We start from the raw sequence: 20,687 nt of genomic DNA on the forward strand, positions 1-20,687 counted from the left end.
ATTATACGCGTTAGGGCTGGAAGAGGGAAATCCACATCGATTTCCCCATAATTATGTTACGCTCTCCTTATTCGTAACTAAAGCCTTACGTACACTGGAGCAAACGCGACAATGAAACGTAACACACAATACCGTAAACTTAAGTAAGTTTAGTCCACAACTTACAACTATCGGTCAATTTAAAGTTAAAGTTTGTGTAAAATATATTTTCTCAAACTTGCAATGAAATGTTGACATGACTTACTTCAAATTATGTCCGGAAATACTACGTATCCGGTGCGATGAGTGAAGATGATATGTAAAGGAATTTTTATACAGCGTTACACGGTCTGTAAAGCAACCTTTTGTTTTTAAACGTCAAATTGTGACACGTCTTGGCATTCAACCGTGAAATAGTAGTAGATTCGTAATTTGTTTTTAGCTTTACCTATGAATAAACAAATTGACTACATTGTTTTTTCATTGCAAGATTGAGAAAAGCACTACACAAATCTCGGCGAGAAACGGGTTGCGTATCCCTATCCACTTGGCTATCTATATCTACTTGGCCTACAACCTTTCGTTTCCGGGCCTCTATAGTAATGAACGAATACATATGTATTGTTTGAAATTATGTTAAGTTTGTGATATAAAATTGAAGATTATCCAATCAAGGGATCTCACTGCATTTGAGAGCTTCTACCAAAAAACCTCGACTGAAATGGGTGCCTATTATTTGTGACTGCGGCCGGCATAACGTCCCACTTTGTCGCTTGCTATAAGGACGAGATTTGCTTGTATGTATATAGTTATATACGAATAACCCGTCACGGCATCCATATGGCAAACGACAAAGTGGGACGTTTTGCTGGCCGCGGTCACATTTTATGGTGCCATCTAGTGTTATCTTTTTTTTAACCTTTTCTAAGATTACAAGAGTTCGTACTTAGATTCAGATTCAGATTTATTTATAACACAACATACAATTACAAATTAAATTCATGTCAAGTTATATGAATATATGTTGTAATCGTCTTAATTCTGATAATGACTAAAAATAAAATCATAATCCAGATAGCAACAATTGTAAAATGGAAACTTTCACCTGAAAAGCATCGTCAAACCAGGATATATAAAAAAAATCAATAATAAAATATAAATAAAATCAATAAGAAAGAAAAACAATCTCAAACATAGAAAAATTTATGATACATTTATGTCAAAAAATTCACTTATTGAATATAATGAGTTGTCTAGCAAAAAGTTTCTCAATCGACGCTGAAAATCGTATTGGATGTTCCCGTCCTTATTTCTAAAGGATAAAATGAAAATATTAAATAAGGATATGTTTTTATTATGCTTAATTTGTACTTTCAGCCAGGCAAGTTTGATTTTACGTTTAAGAGTCATAATACTCGTAGTAAATTTAGTAAAAAAAAACACATATAACAATAATATAAAAAAAAATACGAAAAAATTAATCACATTTAGACATTGTGATAAATTTTTAGAAAAAAATTAAGTCTAAAATTGCTCCTAATTCCCCAGACCCGTTAAAAAATGTCTCAGTCGATCTCAATAAAAACTGTAGCCTCTGAAATAACAAAAAAAAACATACTGCGATTGACATGTCAGACTATGCTTAATAAAGAAATAAATGAATGAATGAATAAGTACACGAAAATGTAACTACCTTAAAAATACACTGTAGTATAAATCGCCAGTCTAAACGCTGTACAGGTTCTAAGAGGGTCCCCTAAACCTTACAACATAAATTAACTTCCAAATAATCTCGGATCGAGAGGCTGCAGCTTTTATTGAGATCGACTGAGACATTTTTTACGTGTCTGGGGAATTAGGAGCAATTTTATACATTGTGATTTGTTTTTTTCGTAAATTTTTAATAAAACCTCAAACAAATAATCATTTTTTTTACAATAACTCATGGTTGAGTGGTATATTGTTTCCTTGTTTGCTTTGTTTTGATTTGCTGGCTTTCTGGTTTTATTTATTGAACTTTTTATGGGACGATAAAACAGGTTTTTTAATAGCAGTGGTTATTTTCATGGATAAAAAAAATGTGATAGATATGTTCATTATTTAAATGTTATGATTGCCTCGTTGGACATTAAATTGTTTTTCGTACCTCATTTTACAAGTATGTCTATTTAAGTAAGTTGTACGGTTTATCCTTTTAATTTCTGTGTTATTTGTATTCATATAATCGCTTTTACTTATTTATACGTTAATTTTATTACTTTTTACAGCAGTTTTTACTCGCAAAGAGGAAAGAGAACGGCTTTTTCTCCATAAAAACGTAGTCACCATTTTCCTCTCTGGATAGTCTGGACATTATAGAAAATATTTTGTACGTAATTTGATGTATATTAACCACACGATCGTCCATACAAATACATAATTAAGTTTAGTATGTAAGGTAAAAAATAAATATAAAGAGTGTAACTTGTCGCCTACAAACTGTCATGCAGTTTGGCGAAGCTTTAAAGAAAGTATCGTACATTAAGGGTTTGTATAAATAAATAAATAAAAAAAGAGAAAACGTTTTTCCATTTTTAATTCTTCTAAATATTTTCCATTCTCCTTGATTTTAGGGTTCCATACCAAAAAGGTACAAAAGGAACCCTTGTTTAGTATGTTATTCACACAATGAAAAACTAGGTTTATAGGAATTCTTTTTTTTTTTCAAAATTTGCAAAACAAAAATATTTTTTTTAGCGAAACCTATATATTATGCTGAAGTGATCGACATTAAAATCAAAGTGATTTGTAAGATTTAGTTAGTGGAAACCGATTTCTCCTGAAATGGAATTTCATAGAAAAATTACCGTTATATCGTTAGATTCGAAAAGCTATTCTTCCCTCTTAAGTAGTAGTGTTTGTAGTCGTTTTCTAGGTAAAAATTGTTTAGTATCCATACGTATGAACTAGGTATAGACGTTGTTTACAGTACATTCAAAACACGACACATCCCCTGAGACGTTTAATATTTACCATGACTCTCTCTGATTGGCTCGTTACTGCAGTTGTGTGTTTGCGTTGCCGGTTCGTTGGCTCGGGGGTGTTTTTTCAGGAGCTAACGATGGATAAAGTTATTGGAAGACGTGTTGCCTTGGAAAAACACCTTTGAAATGGCAGTGGCCTATTTGTTGGCGGAAACTTGCGTTTGCGATACACGTTCCAAGATGTGAACGGGGATTGATTAAAAGTTTAAGGATAGAGTGAAGGGGGATTTTTATGGTAATACACGTTTTTTTGCAGTACTTACTAACAAACCTTATTTATGATTCGTTTTATAATACAGTAACTTTATATCTTTATTTTTTGCAGACTTGTTTATGATGTTGGCTCAATGAATAATGCAAGTTTGTGACCTCGAGCGCCGAACGCAACTTTCGTTCCGATTCGAAGAATGAGATACGATAACGATACGTTCTGGTTTAGACAAGCTCTCATTTAGATATCGTTTGTATGTCGTATAATTGACAGAAGCAGCTCGATTCGGGCAACCAATGTCACTATGACGTTAGAAAAATCGTAGATAGATCTTATTGGGATCACAGCGGAATCGAAATAAACGTCAAAATTTAACATGTCGTTTAGTTATCGATCTTTTAAAGATCTTTCCGAGATCTTAAACGTGTTTTAATCATTCTTAGAATCAGGCCTTTTGTCAAAAATATAAATCACCGCGGAAATTTATGTTATATATAATTTCGGGTTTCATCGATAGGTACCAAAAAAAAAGGTCTAGTAGTACTTTTTAGATAGCTTTGGTACGGTGACAGCTGTCATCTCCATACCATACAACTTCCGAGTATAACCTTAAAAAGCACAATATCCAAAATATGTATGTGAAAAATATTATGATTCTCAGAAAACTAAGAGAAACATGCAATCAATTTCAAATTTAACTTGTACAAGCTTCTATTTCTTCTTTTAAAATATGGCTTCCACTTTTTACACTTAAAATAAGTTTTAAGTGTGCTCCTAGAGCATGACGTTGTTCGGTACTTTTAGTGAAGAGCTGATAGCTGGACTTTACTAAAAGCCACGATGGATTGTCGGGTGTTGATAAAACATGGTTAAACGCGTTTCAAGATTAGTTTTTCATTAGCTGCACACTTCCATTTTTTACTGCATAATAAGCTATCAATATTACACTTTAAACGGACGGTTACAGTTTAAGGTTCAATTTATAGTGGTTAATGGCCAATAATTTTTAATTGCATTAACTTTTTGGCCAACACTGATCCGATATATCTGATGGCGACTACACAACACAGCAATAGCAACAGTCTTGAGGGCCTACCGCGAATCACTTCGCTTGTCAGTTCGTCTATTTGTCTCTTTTTCTATCGTTCGAATATGAAAGAGCGATAAAGATAATTTATTATAACTCAAAATAGGTTATCGGCGTTCCAAAGTTACAGTGACAAATTGTATCCCATGAAAAACATTTTCATGTAAAATGTTGCCAAGACGAGACCATAAGGCTCGCACTGACAAAAAATTATCAGATCTCTTGTAGAGTTAAGTTTCTAACTGTACAACCAAATACACCTACCCCAGGATAGTATTAATCCTATAAACCAAATTGCAGCTTACTAGGACTTCAGGAATTACTCTAAGAATTTTGATGATCTCAGACAGGCTCAAACCAAGCTCTCGTTTAAGCGAATGTTACGCAAGCACTTTTTCAACAAATTCTCTGGTTAATTGTCCATCGTAGTCATAGTATTTTTTGCACTGAGTACATAAATTAATATAATGTATATTTAATTATAGTATATTTATGTAAGTTTATTACCGTTCGTATATATTATTTATCGCTATTTTGCTTGTTTTAAGTGTTTTGTTGTGTTTTTTTTGTTTAATGCCTGCACGTACTACTGTTTCTGTTTAGCCTGATGGTTGACTGGTAGAGAATGCCTTTAGGCATTAAGTTCGCCATTTGTACTTTATTTGTTATATTGTGCAATAAAGTTTAAATAAATAAATAAATGATCATCAGTGACTGAGTGAGCGAGTGACGAAATCGGGTTTTTTTTAGATATGAATAAAATCTAAAGTATGAAAGCTATGCAATTGAATTTATTTGTGCTTAATAAATTCATTTTTGATATTATATCCCGTGAATTTTGTTTTTCTGGTATAATCTAAACCCAAGTTATGAGGGTTCAAAAAAGCGATGAAGGGCTTCGAAAAAAGGTAGGTGCCCTTGCGGTACGCTTTGCTCGTCTTGGCGCCCAGATATGTGAGAGATATGCACGTGCTAACGAGCTCCCGCTCACCGAAAGAGAAAGAGACAAGAACATGTTTAACAACGAGAATGAGAAAGATGAAAGAAATGCGAAAATTAATCAAAAATAACAGATTTCTTCTTAGGTAAAGAAATAAACATGGAAATATTTTTTGTGCTCCTTTTGTATGAGTATTACCTATCTACAGTTATATAATATCATTGTGAGGAGGCAAAAACAGAAACTCGAATTTACTTTTTTTCCGGTAGATCAGAATCGATTGGCATAGAGTGAGCCTTATTAGCCTTATGTCCTTAGAGTAGAGTTTACGTATTGTAAGTTAACTATGTGGACGGTACGAATGGCTCACATAAATTACGAGGATAATAGATGTCAAATTTCTTGGTCTGTATGGTAACATGACCGATCTCAAGTAAATAGGATAAAGGCAAGCAAATAATGATGATTAATTTGTCTCCATACTTAACCCCAGTTATAAATAGAAAGACTCCACGGCAGCATAATACGACCGGTTTGGCCTAGTGGGTAGTGACCCTACCTACGAAACCGACGGTCACGGGTTCGTTAGGGACATTTACTTGTGTAATAAATACAGGTATTTGTTCCTGAGACAAAAGTGTTTTCTATGTACTTAGATAATTATGTATTTTTCTATATACGTATGTATATCGTTGCCTGGTTGCCATAGTACAAGCTTTGCTTAGTTTTGGCTAGGTCAATTTGTGTAAAAGCCAACCCCACACTAGTGTCTCCCAAACGTCGGCGTTTTATCTACTCTATGGCTGCTGCTCGACGCAACGTTGGCGCAACTGCGCAGCGACTTCATTTTTCTATAGCGCCGACTGGACGTTGACGCTCAAAAGACGCTAGTGTGTGGTGGGCCTAAGATTGTCTCCAAATATTTATTTTATTTATAACTTTTATATAACTCAAATTATTCGCAAATTATCTCCAAAATTAGAAATTCTATGTGGTTAAATCAGTAACACCATGGAATAACTTATTTTATAAGCAACAGAAACAAAGCATTTACAAGCTAGCATTCAATAAACAAGTTATCATAACTCAAATTGGAAACTTCTGGAAATCTCACAAATTAAATTGGCAGTTAAAAACTGGTGCCCGAAATACAATGTTTAATAAAGTTTTGTTGCGAACAAGCTCTTCAAAGGGCGCTTTCTCTATGCATAGGGTTGGCAACTGGAAGTTTGTGAAAAAAAACATTTTTTTCGTGTCAATAAACAACTTTCTTTAAGAAAAGGTTTCAGGGAGCTTTTATTATATACCGGCTTTAACACACAGCCCGATTCGAACTTTTAGATACGTCAAATAATCTAGATAAATGTGGATCGTTTGTGAAGCGACGTTTTTGTATATAGAAACGTTACTTTTGACACTGATATATCCGATCCATATCGTATCTAGACCTAATATTTGACGTATCTTAAATTTCAAATCGGGCTGATATTGCACTGCTGTAGCACTGTCCGTTTTCGTAGCGCTACGCTACGTGAACGATGAGTTCATTAACCTCTGAATCTGTTCACCAGTAGTTGTGGAAATTCTTGAGGGATATTTTAGATTTCTTGTATTCAAAATGACTAGCATAATATCACTCATATACACCGTCGCGTAATTAAAAGCCATTTGTTTGACAATAAAAAGCCATCCATTTAGAATTGGCCTTTATATTAAGAAATAACCCAAAATATATATGGAAATTTTAGCCTCCATCACGTCATAAATATACGCAAAAAAGGTCAGACTAAAAACGTGACGTAATGGAAGTGACAACTCTGGAATAATTTTTAATGATTGAAGCAGTGCTCTCGGCTAAAGATTATTAGTGCGAAAATGCAAAAAACCTGACAGTTTAAATATTTTTGAGCACTCAGCACTAGTAATATGGAGTTCTTCAATTTGTTTAAGATCTTCATACATTTAAAAAAAGAGTGCACTCCCATCTTAGAGGCCGGCAACGCATTTGAGACTCGTGTTGCAGGTGTCCATTGGTGATGGTAACTGCTTACTATTTATTTAAAAAAATAGGTCACTTGTATTAATTTTGATTGCACTTGACTATTTATTAAAAAAATATCAAAATCAGATCTTAGGCAACCCTACGTATAGTAGGTACGTATTCCATATAATTTTCCTCGATTCCTTTCGGGACGTATTCAAACATTTCCTACGATTTACCTTTGTTTTTGATAAACACACGGGACTGTTTCTGAGATCCTTGATTACAGTTTACCGTACGAGGGCAAACCTACCGTACCTTTCAGATCGACTGGTATTCAGGGATCTATTGTTAGACTCGCATGAGTGATCAAAGTGGTCAATATGATGGGTAATTTTTTTTTTTCCGAATGTTGTGTGTAACGACACGAAGGCGGATATTATGTAGGTGGGTCAAAATTATTTTCGATGTCTTGCTTTTTGTTCCCAAAAAATGTGACGATGTGTAGTAGCTTTTTGTATGAAATGAAATTATTTTTAAACTGTTCTCATGCAAATTATAATCTACAGCTAGAAAGAGATGCAATAGCACTCGACTATTTTTAGGGTTCCGTAGCCAAATGGCAAAAAACGGAACCCTTATGGATTCGTCATTTCTGTCTGTCTGTCTGTCCGTTCGTATGTCACAGCCACTTTTTTCCGAAACTATAAGAATATACTGTTGAAACTTGGTAAGTAGATGTATTCTGTGAACCGCAAAATAGAAAAAAAAAACAATAAGTTTTGGGTTTTGGAAGCGGTGGTGGCCGAGTGGATATGACGTCCGACTTTCAATCCGGAGGTCGCGGGTTCAAATCCTGGCTCGTACCAATGAGTTTTTCGGAACTTATGTACGAAATATAATTTGATATTTACCACTAGCTTTTCGGTGAAGGAAAACATCGTGAGGAAACCTGCATACATCTGCGAAGAAATTCAAAGGTGTATGTGAAGTCCCCAATCCGCATTGGGCTAGCGTGGGGACTATAGCCCGAGCCCTCTCGCACATGAGAGGAGGCCTGTGCCCAGCAGTGGGACGTATATAGGCTAAATTATTATTATACAATACAATACAATACAATACAAATATACTTTATTGCACACCTCAATACAGAAACAGTACAAATAATACAACACATAAAGAAGAGGTAAACAACAGGCGGTCTTATCGCTAAAAAGCGATCTCTTCCAGACAACCTTTAGGTAGCGGAATTAAAAAAAAAAAAAAAAAAAAAATGTTATGACAGTAGGTGTTCCAGATGCAATAAAAGAAGTCTAGCACAGAATAAACACAAAACTAAGCAATATAATTATCATATACAAATATAAATAAAAAAGATATATAAATACATATACATACATATATTAAAATACATATTATATATATATATATATATATATAATAAATATATATATATATATATATTATTATTATTATTATTTTAAGTTTTGGGGGTTCCCCCATACTTAGAACTGAAACTTAAAATTTTTTTTTCGTCAAACTGGTGGGGTCTTCACAGTGGGGTGTCTATGGATAAGTCTTTAAAAATGATATTGAGTTTTCTAATATCATTTTTTTTCTAAACTGAATAGTTTGCGCGAGAGACACTTCTAAAGTGGTAAATTGTGTCCCCCCCCCCCCGTAACTTCTAAAATAACAGAATGATAACACTAAAAAAAATATATGATATACATTACCATGCAAACTTCTACCGAAAATTGGTTTGAACGAGATCGACTAAGTAGTTTTTAGGGTTCCATACCCAAAGGGTCAAAAACCCTATTACTATAACTGAGACTTCGCTGTCCGTCCGTCTATCACCAGGCTGTGTCTCATGAACCGTGATAGCTAGACAGTTGAAATTTTCACAGATCATGTATTTCTGTTGCCGCTGTAACAACAAATACTAAAAACAGAATAAAATAAATATTTAAGGGGGGCTCCCATACAACAAACATAATTTTTTGCCGTTTTTATAAACAATGGTACGGAACACTTCGCGCGCGAGTTCGACTCGCGCTTGCCCGGTTTTTTTTAATTCGTCATAAATGGTACGGAACCCTTCATGGGCGAGTCCGACTCGCACTTGGCCGCTTTTTTATAAATATTATAGGACATTATTACACAAATTGACTCAAGACTACTTGTGTTGTGGGACCTCAGACAACGATATATATAATATATAAATATTTTAATTCATAGAAAACATCCAAGACTCAGGAACAAAATATCCTTGCTTCTCACAAAAATAAATGCCCTTACTGGGATTTGAACCCAAAATCATCGGCTTCATAGGCAGGAGAGCGCCCGTCGTAATGACAGACAGAGACAAGTTTTCGTGATTTTTTTTCTACCGAGCCATCAAATTTAAGCCCTTAATGTTTTAGTTGGAGTTTGCCCTAGCTTGCTTCTATGTGATTTTTATGGTACTTGTCTTTGTGGACACGTGTTATAATTCAATATAAAAACTATAATTTTGCGTCAGCCTGTTAACTGAAATACATAGGTCACTAGACTAGATAAGTTTTGCAATAGACAAATATGAAACAGATAGGTGGCTTATGACATATACTTTTTTCAAATATTTTTGTCTGGAAAACATTTACTTTCTTTTTAAATTTACTTATTAAAAATAGATTTAAACTTTGAATGTCGGCGTGGGCTAGAGACGACATACGATTATTTTATATAATATTTTCATTTCATGCAAAGTTAAATCTATTTTAATAAGTAGATTTACAAAGAATGAAAATGGTTTCCCGCCAACTATTGTCTATAGAAATATATTAGTTTTAAAAAGTATATGTCATTTCCCCCTCTTTGTTTCATATTTGTTATACATTGTCATTAAAAAAAAACTTATCTAGTGACATAGGTATATCAGCCCCGCGACAAAGTGGCGCGCAGTACATGGATTGTAAACTCATTAACGCAAATTCGTCGGCCTTTCGTCGGAGCACGTAATGGTGATGGGTGCCGCTAAGCTCCTCGCTCATTCTGGTTGGTTGAGTGTTTCTTGGAACCAGTATATTGTGACCTCGGGCGTGTCATTTCACTCGCATTTCTGTAAATTTACCTCTTACTAATGTGACGATGAAAAGCTAACAACATTCTGGAAATGTTTTCACATTAAAACGTTTCGGGACAACATCACATCCTTGGTTATGAAATTTAATTTTTCCATAACAAAAAATTAAACTTTCTTTAAGTAATACTTGTAAATTTTTCAAGTACTTTTCTAATTATTTGGGATTTTCACAAAACTTTTATACAGGTTGTACGTACCTACTACGCTACGCTCCTCGATTTTTTTTTTGATAATATCTAATAATTGTTTTATTGGTAACGACAAAGATATTTTGTCAGCAATTATTTTAACTTGAAGTAAATCTTAGATTGAGGCAAACACTGCCTACGTTGGCCTAAAGCTTTCGAACTGTTGCCAACATTGGCCCAAAACCTTCACGAAGCAAGTAGAGTAATCTCATAGGTGCTGAAGTTACTGCCACGGTGTAATCCTCGAGATTATTCTAAGAACGGCCTTGGGATGCTGCATGCATTGAACTATTCCACTTTATATGCATACAGTATGTAAACTAACTACGGATAGTTAGAGAGAGCTGAGAGAATCATAATATTTATCTTTTCTTTAACGCCCCAACTAAGTGCTACAAGATCTCGTGTTGCTCCAGACTTCATAAATGTCACGTAAAATAAATGATTCTACAGTGAGTATTTTTGATATTAACCAAAAACGTAAACTAGTACGAGTATAGGTTTTAGTGCGATAAAACGATTCTTAAAAGTTTTTTATTTAGTCTCAACTGCCAAAGCATAATTAATTTTTGATTTTTATTCGAGCTGCAATATATTTCGTACATCATAGTTGACACTTCTGACGTCTCATCATTAAATGCAACGTTTTGAGTTAAAACAAAGTACTAGTACATTGCTTGCTGAATTATTTTATATAGAAAAATAAAAATCGTCTATTTTTAGTTAAAGTGAGAGTGTGTTTATTAAGACTTAAACTAACTATCCTTTGGTTATGTGGTGGTATCAAAAATACATACTATATAATAGAATGCAATAAAGAACAAAATCAGATAGCTTTTACATTGGCACTGATGAATTTACGTATTGAAAAGATAAACTATTTGCGCCACAATGTTACTAAACTTTTTATACGAAAATTTGCCGACCTTAAACTATACCACTTGTTGTTATATTCACTGGTAATTTCCCTTGTCCACAGAACTACCTCCAGACAAGCCAACAATAAAGGCGGAAAAGGGATGGTATGCATCAGGCGACTCGCTTCGCGCACAATGCTCATCCCCGCCTGCCGACCCTCCGGCAAATCTCACGTGGCTTCTAAATGGACGAGATGTAAGTAAATTGCCGCAGATATCGTTTCACATCAGATTCGTTATTATCATATCCATCAATACTTAGGCGCTCAGGCACGCATAAGAGCAATGACAGCGCATCTCATCGCACGCTGCGCGTCGAGCGACAGTACGCGACGCGCGGCTATCTGTACTGTTCATGCACAGTCAGTGCTTGAAAATGGAGTCATGTAACCGTAACATGAGTTGATACTGCGTAAACTCGATCGAAATTTATCTCGCTCGCATTGGTGCGATAGAGAGGGAAACCGAAACATATCGCGCGAGTGACTTAAAATACGTGAGCCAAATCGTAAAATTAGCTGGACATACTTAATGTGTGCCAACAAATAATATGTATATTAAGTATGCGTAACGTATTACTTTAGCACTTATATTATGAGTAACAATATGCTCGCCAGTTCGAACTTATTATAGAAATAGTTAACTTACCTAACCTTTTCGAATCGTTCAAAAGACTTCTCTCGTCGTTTAGTTTAATACAACTTTCGGAGTAAAACTTCATGTACAGAAGGCGAGATTGAATCTTTGTTTCGATTCAGAGCAATGCAGCAATGTTAATTTGGCAGGATTTTTTATTATTATTTATGTTACTTTGTTTGAAGCGGTGGTGGACGAGTGGATATGACGTTCGACTTTCAATCCGGAGGTCGCGGGTTCAAATCCTGGCTCGTACCAATGAGTTTTTCGGAACTTATGTACGAAATGTCATTTGATATTTGCCGCCAGCTTTTCGGTGAAGGCAAACATCGTGAGGAAACCTGCATACATCTGCGAAGAAATTCAAAGGTGTATGTGAAGTCCCCAATCCGCATTGGGCTAGCGTGGGGACTATAGCACGAGCCCTCTCGCGCATGAGAGGAGGCCTGTGCCTAGCAGTGAGACGTATATAGGCTGAATAATTATTATTATTTATAATGTTACTTTGGTATTTTAATTGTCCAATCTTGTTCATAATGTATACCATGCTGTCACCTTGGTTTAATCGTGTACCTTCAAGTGATAAGTTTACTTATTAGAAATTGGCAATGTGCGATTACCTACAAGAATTTTACTTATTAAGTAGTTGTTCACTTAACACCGTTCATCGACGTCGTCATATAAAAATACAACATCCAGCGGAACAACGATCGTTATTTACTAAATTTTCTCAATTGCATTTACCAGTAGGTATTTTATTCAGTACTTTTACAGAGTAAAGTGAATTTTATAAAATGGAGCAGGTTTTTCAGCATTTCCACACAATGCCCTCGTTCATGTTTGAACAAATTGGATTGAACTGAACTGAACAAATGTTCACTGCATTGAATCTTTCCCTGGCAAAAATGGCATTATAGTTGTATTATTGAAAACTGGAATAATACATTATGATACAAGTGTGCTAAGTTGGTCATCACACACGATGCGATATTGTGCGCGCGAGCTGTAAGCGAGCGCACAATATGAAAACCGATGTGGGTAATGATCAATGCACACGCGTTTCATACGACGTTTTCAACACACTTGCGAGGAAAAACAAAACTCATAAATTAGTTTTTTTTTGTCAAAACAGTAAAAGTACATTCAAAATAGTGGCTTACAGTCTTAACATCGATTAATTGCACCAATTGCGTGCTGGACCTGTAGGCACTTATTTGCCAGTTCACTGAAATAAGCTACTAACACGTTTTCTAAGAAAGACTGGGCGTTTTTGCTGATTTTCCATTGAATAAAAGTTTCATATGCTGCCAATTATTTTTCACCCGATTTTTATGGTAAAAGGCTATCGTTCTCGGCTCTTGCCTCTATTAGTATTACTGACAGCGTCAATTTTATGTGTTCTTCATTTTCAATGCTTGAAAATGAAATTTTCGTCAATATAACTAAAAACTTGCAAAACTATTCCAATTTTATGTCAAGTACGGAAAATGGCTGGCGCGTTATTTTTTACACACGATTCCAATGCGCGCGCAAGGCAAAGCCGGGAACGAAATCAACAAACATATAATAATAAAATAGTACATTTCGATGCTAGTGCGGAAAGTATATAGAAAGTAATACATTTCCGCACGTGTATCGAACGACGTTTTTTTTATCCAGTTGCGAAAAAATAAGAAGAACAACAAGTATTTTTTTATGCATTTCTATACGACAGAAACAATTGTATATATAAAACATTGTACTATCATTACCTAAGTATCGTTATTTACGATTATTTGTGTAACCTATTTAAATAACCTATTTAAATTGTGTAGAAACAATATCGAATGTTGCATTGGAAATTAACCTAAAACCTAAGACACGCTGCCACAAAAACTGTCTTAAATAAAATTTATGTTGCTCTGGCTCAATCAATTGTCACATATTGTATACCGATCTGGGGTGGGGCCACAAAAACTAAATTCCTTGAACTCGAAAGGGCCCAGAGGGCCTTTTCGTACAACTGACCTTTATAAAATGTGTGACTTACTGACAGTAAGAAAACTTTACGTGTTAAATGTTATACTAAATAAACATAAAAATACCATGTATAAAAATGACCCTATCACTTCACGTAGAAAACCTCATGTAATTCCCGTAGTTATCGCCAACACAGCATATGCAAAAAGACAGTTTACTGCTCAATCTACAAGATTATATTATATGGTAAATAAAAATATTAACATCTACCCTGTGAGGCTCAAAGAGTGTAAGACAATGCTAATCAATTGGCTTAAAGATAAAAGCTATCTCGAAATTGAAGATCTCTTAACATAAGTAAGATACCATACATTCATCATAAAATCAAATTCTGTGTAATATGATAAATCCTGTTGCTTTTTATTATATACACTATTTGCTATCATAGATAATATTATTTACCTATAGACATTTCAGATACTCTCCCATACACACGTACACGCGCGCGTACTCACAGACACACACACACGCTCATGCACACACACACACACACACACACGCACGCACATGCACACTCACACACGCACACATACACGCACACGCACACGCACACACACACACATACACACACCCCTCCCCCTACTCCCCTCTTAAGTGAACTGGAAACCTGGCATCTTTACCCTGTAAGTTTATTAATTTTCTTTTCTATTTTCTACTCAACTCATCATGTTATATAGCATTTTCTGTATTTTAAGTTAATCTGTAATACCTTTGTTAGTTAAGATACTTTACTGCGGAAGAGCGGTGTCTCTTAACACAAGTATCTCTGAATACTTAAAAAGAGACATCTACCCTGTTATTGTAAAAAGCATATAATATGCTAACGAATAAATAAAATTTTATTATTTATTTTTAAACTTAAAACATGCTTTTGCAGTAAAAAAACGCCTCTTCTTTGACAGGCAGCTATTCCGTTTCATTCAGACAACTTATTAAGAACGGATTTTCAATATTCAATATTAAAAAACAAACGTGTTATAATGATGAAGAGGTAAGTAGTAAAGTATGAAATGTGTATATTTTTATTATTCTTATATTTACAGTAGGTTTTTAGTAGTAGTACGAGTAGTAGTACTAGTACAACTCTTTATTGTACAGAAATGTAAACATTAAAGCTCTTTGAACTAACCTTTGAATCCTAATAGTTGGTTAATAAAATGCATTACTCGACCAAATAAAGAAAGCTCCGTTTCCATGCATATTATTAGCAATCAGTTACCTTCTTAACTCAGTCGGATAATGTAATGAAAAAGAACATCTAGGATTATGAGCCAAAAATCGGTGGAATAAAAACGTCGTTTTGAGCACGTGTGTTGAAAAACATATATACGTTCTAAGTTCCGCAAGCTTACAAAATTAAAAAAACAATAGGATTTTTCACGTATTTAATGGAACAGTTTTGGTTACAATATAAGTTTTTATTTTTGTAGTCATTGTCGTGTCCTGTTTTCATGTGATACTCATCAACCATTAAATAAATAAGTCAATGTTTTTAAACCATCTCGTGTTTTTCGTTTAAACATAAATTACAGCTGTTATTTGCGAAATACGACTGCGATTTATCCTGAAACTCAATCGAGAACTAAGCTTGTTTTCGCCCAGTAGAGTACCAAGTTTTAAAGGTTACTACATGTATTCGATCGAATAGCAAATGCACCGTAGAATATTGTTTTTCATTAAAACTAAATTCACCGCTTTGGCTGAGATCGGAGCAGCTCTGGGAACTCTCTCCCCTTTATCAGATAAGCTATACCATAGGCATACACGATCACGGCGAATATTTCCATCATATTTCTGGCCGCAATGAAAAACACTTGATAATATAATAAATGGCGTCGTGCCGTACAGTTTTAATTAGTTTATTTATTTAAGCAATCACTTTTTGATTGAATTTTTAAACAATTTTGATTATAAAACTGTTGTGAAAATCAAAATTATTTTAAAACTGGTCACCCGCGTAAGTTCTAAGTGAATTTTGATCGATATGGTTCGATCTGTTTTGAGGATCATCAGTTGAAGCAGCACGCAATAAAATTACATCAATTTAAGATACAAAAAGTACAATTTCAACGACAAAATCTATCAATTTTACATTTTTGCTCTAAAATCGTAACCGGGCTTTTAAAACAATTTTTATACGTTTGAAATGTCAACACTTGACGAAATCAATTTTGTTTATACTGGGTATATATGTATTTACTTGAATGAAAGCGCTACGCTATACTAAATACACATTTTTACCGAATATTCTTTGCGCGAAATTTCTATTGTGTTATTTTCAAAGTGATCCCCTGGTAACGCTATAACCGCGGTCACTTTACCCATTTCGAGCGTTCAGTTGAGAACTTTTAAAACTTACTACAACGCCCGGTTATTTTTAACTCTTATAAACAGCTGACTGTAATATATCTCTTAACTTTTAAGAACTTTTAAAAGCTGACCTTGCAAAAGAACATTAAGGATAAGCATATAACGTAGAATTCAAGGTTTAAGTGTTGCTTCTAAACTTGTACGCGCGTCATATCTACGGTACTAAAGCTTAAGTGAGTGAGTGAGTGATCTGTCGATACCCCCCGTCAGGGGGGTATGAGGGGCCGCTACCGCTCCATGGCTGCGGCGGCTGTCGCGGGTCGCTTCCCCACCGACTGGTGGGGTGGTCGTATGGCCGTCGTTTTGGGGACGGTGTGGGTAGCTGGTGTAGGCCAGCTCTTCGCTACCGATCGTTATCCAACCCCACGGCCCCTAACCTGGTGATACCGTTTGAGCGGGGCCAGGTTATGGAGCCGCGGAGAAGGTGACCGGCAGCTTAGCTGGCGTGTGTGGCGTGTTGGATCCGAGTGTGGTGTGGTACTAAAGCTTAAATATTTTATACATTGCTTAAATATTAGTATTACCCGCACGTAATATATCACTAACACATTACGTTAGTGGACCAATCAAATTCGATTTTTTCGTAAAATTAATTCGCAGCAAGCTGGAAATTGATTTAATATCTTCATTTGGTCCTAAATGAGTGTAATCCGAGTTTGCACAATCCCAAAAGTTAAGAATAATTTAAAACATGATATAAATTCATATCTGAGAACCTTAATATAAATTTGTAGTAGAAGGTGTAAAAAATGGCCGCCATTTTTTATTTTTTATTATTTTTTGGCATGAACAAGTTAAAATCTCTGATCCACGAAACCTTGCCGGTACTGCTGTAAGTAATATTGTAAGGTATAGTAGTATTATAAGTGATGGTGGGTTCTTTCTACATCGAGTGCTTTACATCCAAGGAAGTATCTCCCAAGGCTCCCAAAATTTACATCGCCTAGGATTGGCCAAACTCGAATTACATGTATTCAGGACCAAATGAAGGTATTAAATCGATTTCCAGCTTGCTGTGAATTAATTCCTTAAAACGCTTTTTAGTTTAATTTATTTCAATAATAATATTTTTTTTAGTAAGTCAAACTAACACTGTATGGACCTAGGTCTGAAATAAATGATTTTTATTTTATTTTATTATTTATTTATGGATTTAATTTGGCCTACAAGTACGTACTCGTATACGAGTAGCATACCTTACCTATAAATTATTATTGTTCCGCAGTGTCTTTAACGATTAATATCAATTGCTAGGCTAGGAAAAGGAGTATCGAACTACATGACACTGAGCCTAAACAACTAAACTGGTGAACACGAATAACTTTAATTTAGTATTAAGCAAAAACGCGCAAATTATACCATTATTATTATGCTTAGAAATAAGCCACACTACGTTTTACGTAGAATTCAAGTTTTATGTGTTGCTTCTAAACTTATACGCGCGTCATATCTACGGTACTAAAGCTTAAATATTTTATACATTGCTTAAATATTAGTATTACCCGCACGTAATATATCACTAACACATTACGTTAGTGGACCAATCAAATTTGATTTTTTCGTAAAATTAATTCGCAGCAAGCTGGAAATTGATTTAATATCTTCATTTGGTCCTAAATGAGTGTAATCCGAGTTTGCACAATCCCAAAAGTTGAGAATAATTTGAAACATGATATAAATTCATATCTGAGAACCTTAATATAAATTTGTAGTAGAAGGTGTAAAAAATGGCCGCCATTTTTATTTTATTTTTATTTTTTGGCATGAACAAGTTAAAATCTCTGATCCACGAAACCTTGCCGGTAGTGCTGTAAGTTCTTTCTACGTCGAGTGCTTTACATCCAAGGAAAAATGTATCTCCCAAGGCTCCCAAAATTTACATCGCCTAGGATAGGCCAAACTCGAATTACACGTATTCAGGACCAAATGAAGGTATTAAATCGATTTCCAGCTTGCTGTGAATTAATTCCTTAAAAGGCTTTTTAGTTTAATTTATTTCAATAATAATATTAATTTCCTCAAAGGTTAACTGGAAAAGATCCCATACAGGGATAAGTTCGCCTTTGTTGTATTTAATTTACTCTGTAACTGTGTTTTTCGTGTTTTTATTTCTATGTACAATAAAGTATTACATACATACATACATATTTTTTTTTTTAGTAAGTCAAACTAACACTGTATGGACCAAGGTCTAAAATAAATGATTTTTATTTTATTTTAATAATATTTTATTTTATTACGTATACGAGTAGCATACCTTACCTATAAATTATTATTGTTCCGCAGTGTCTTTAACGATTAATATCAATTGCTAGGCTAGGAAAAGGAGTATCGAACTACATGACACTGAGCCTAAACAACTAAACTGGTGAATACGAATAACTTTAATTTAGTATTAAGCAAAAACGCGCAAATTATACCATTATTATTATGCTTAGAAATAAGCCACACGCCGCAAGCATTGTCTCTGGCAGGCCCTCAGGCAGGGGTGGATACTATCATGATATGTTGGAAATTTACGCCGTCAACGGCAAGTCTGAGCTGGTAGGGCGGCGGGCTGGTGGTGTCCCAGACTCGCGAGTTCGAATGTTGCCGGAACTGGGTTTTTAATGTTTTCCTTTATTTATATGCATTATGAATCCATTCGTATAGACATTTTTCGTCAACTCAGGGAACAAGAAAATAATTTTCACGATTCACAATATGCCTATTCATGATTTTCTGATTTTACGATCAGCCACCTACATATATAAACGTATATACGTAGAAAACATCCATAAGTGACCCCTCTTGATTGCTTTTGAGTATATAAACAATATTATAAGCATAGACTCAGTTAATAACCCTTTTAGAAAAACGTCTTTATTATGTCTGGTAACATTGTTCGATTACGTAATGAAATGCCTCCGTTTGGCAATTAATGTGTACGCTTCAATTGGATACGTTCCTTTGACGGATCGCAGTCAAATTATAACGATAAAGTCCTTTGTCTGCGACGTTAAAACGGGTTACAGCTCCGTTTATAACACAGACAAACGCTAGACACCTTCAAAATAAATAGTACATTGTGTAACGACGGGGGTAAGTGAAATTTTGGATACGAGGGAATTAAAGACCTGACTTTGCAATATTCTTACCCTCGGAGCTACACACAATGTTTTTCATTGCACTTGCGAAAAAAAACCTAATTTTCAATCATTCTTAAATACGGTGATATAATATATCAAACATTCGTCCGCCATTTTGTAATTTCTTGACCGGTTAGGCATCAAAGGCCTATTGACCTATTCGCTGCCTATTCGGCATTCAGCCACGATTGAAACATATGTAAAAACATTTTTAAACGGCTGTTAAATTAAACAAATGAAATAATTTTAAACATAAACAAAAACGTCAGTAGTTTAAAAGTAAAATTCCTTTAAGCTACTAGATTTGTACGAATAATAAGTGACATAATAAAAATAAAAAAGCTATAACTCCATAGGGAGTAATAGTTTTTTTTTCACAATCCATAACTCCCGTGGGAACAATATAGTCATTTGTCCTTCAGTACACCTGCATGAAATAAAATCTTTTTCGGTGTGATGAAAGAAATAAAACTTTTATGACTAGATACTACTACTGCATAGCACTAATACTGCAGACTGCATTGCTGCAGGAAATTTAAAATGTACCTATATCTCTGAATAAAATTACCTTTCTTGCAATTTCTTGCACTATTTGTCGACAACATTGCCTTTTAGCAATCTGCAGCATTTACTATGGCACAGTCTGAATCCAAATGGTCCGGGACGAGGCGTTCGTTTTCTGGGACAGGTGAAATAATTGGAGCAAAGGACACACATTTTACGATATAAGTACAAAACAAAATATGTGAAATAAAAATTTCCCCGCAATATTTTATGTCGTATAATTATTGGATCCGTATAATTATGTACATTTTCAAAGCACACTCCATTATTCTTGAAAATACCATTTTTGCTAAAAGTCGTTATTGAAATAAAATCGAACCCTCTCACGCGACAATTATTTTGGGTCGAGCTAAAAGCTCTTGTAAAAAGAGATGTGTTCCGTTAAGTGTTGGGTACATACGTTGTTTGATGCTTGAGGACTTTGTTGAACTTCCGCAATATGTGATATTTGTACAATACTCGTACATTCTGAACAATTTCTACTATGGAACCAAGCACTGCCCACAAAAAAACATTG

General features: G+C 34.7%; 1 protein-coding gene across 1 annotated transcript in view; it reads left to right on the plus strand.

Moving 5' to 3' along the window:
• Positions 1-20,687, plus strand: part of LOC133519649 (uncharacterized) — a gene marked incomplete at its 5' end in the record, with an annotated part of 231,207 nt that overhangs the window by 130,755 nt on the left and 79,765 nt on the right. The window contains one exon of the mRNA XM_061853696.1: positions 11,516-11,649. Coding sequence (XP_061709680.1) covers positions 11,516-11,649 — 134 coding nt within the window. The remainder of the gene's footprint in view (positions 1-11,515; positions 11,650-20,687) is intronic.

The sequence above is a fragment of the Cydia pomonella genome, chromosome 7, assembly GCF_033807575.1.
Source record: "Cydia pomonella isolate Wapato2018A chromosome 7, ilCydPomo1, whole genome shotgun sequence".
Taxonomy (NCBI): Eukaryota; Metazoa; Arthropoda; class Insecta; order Lepidoptera; family Tortricidae; genus Cydia; species Cydia pomonella.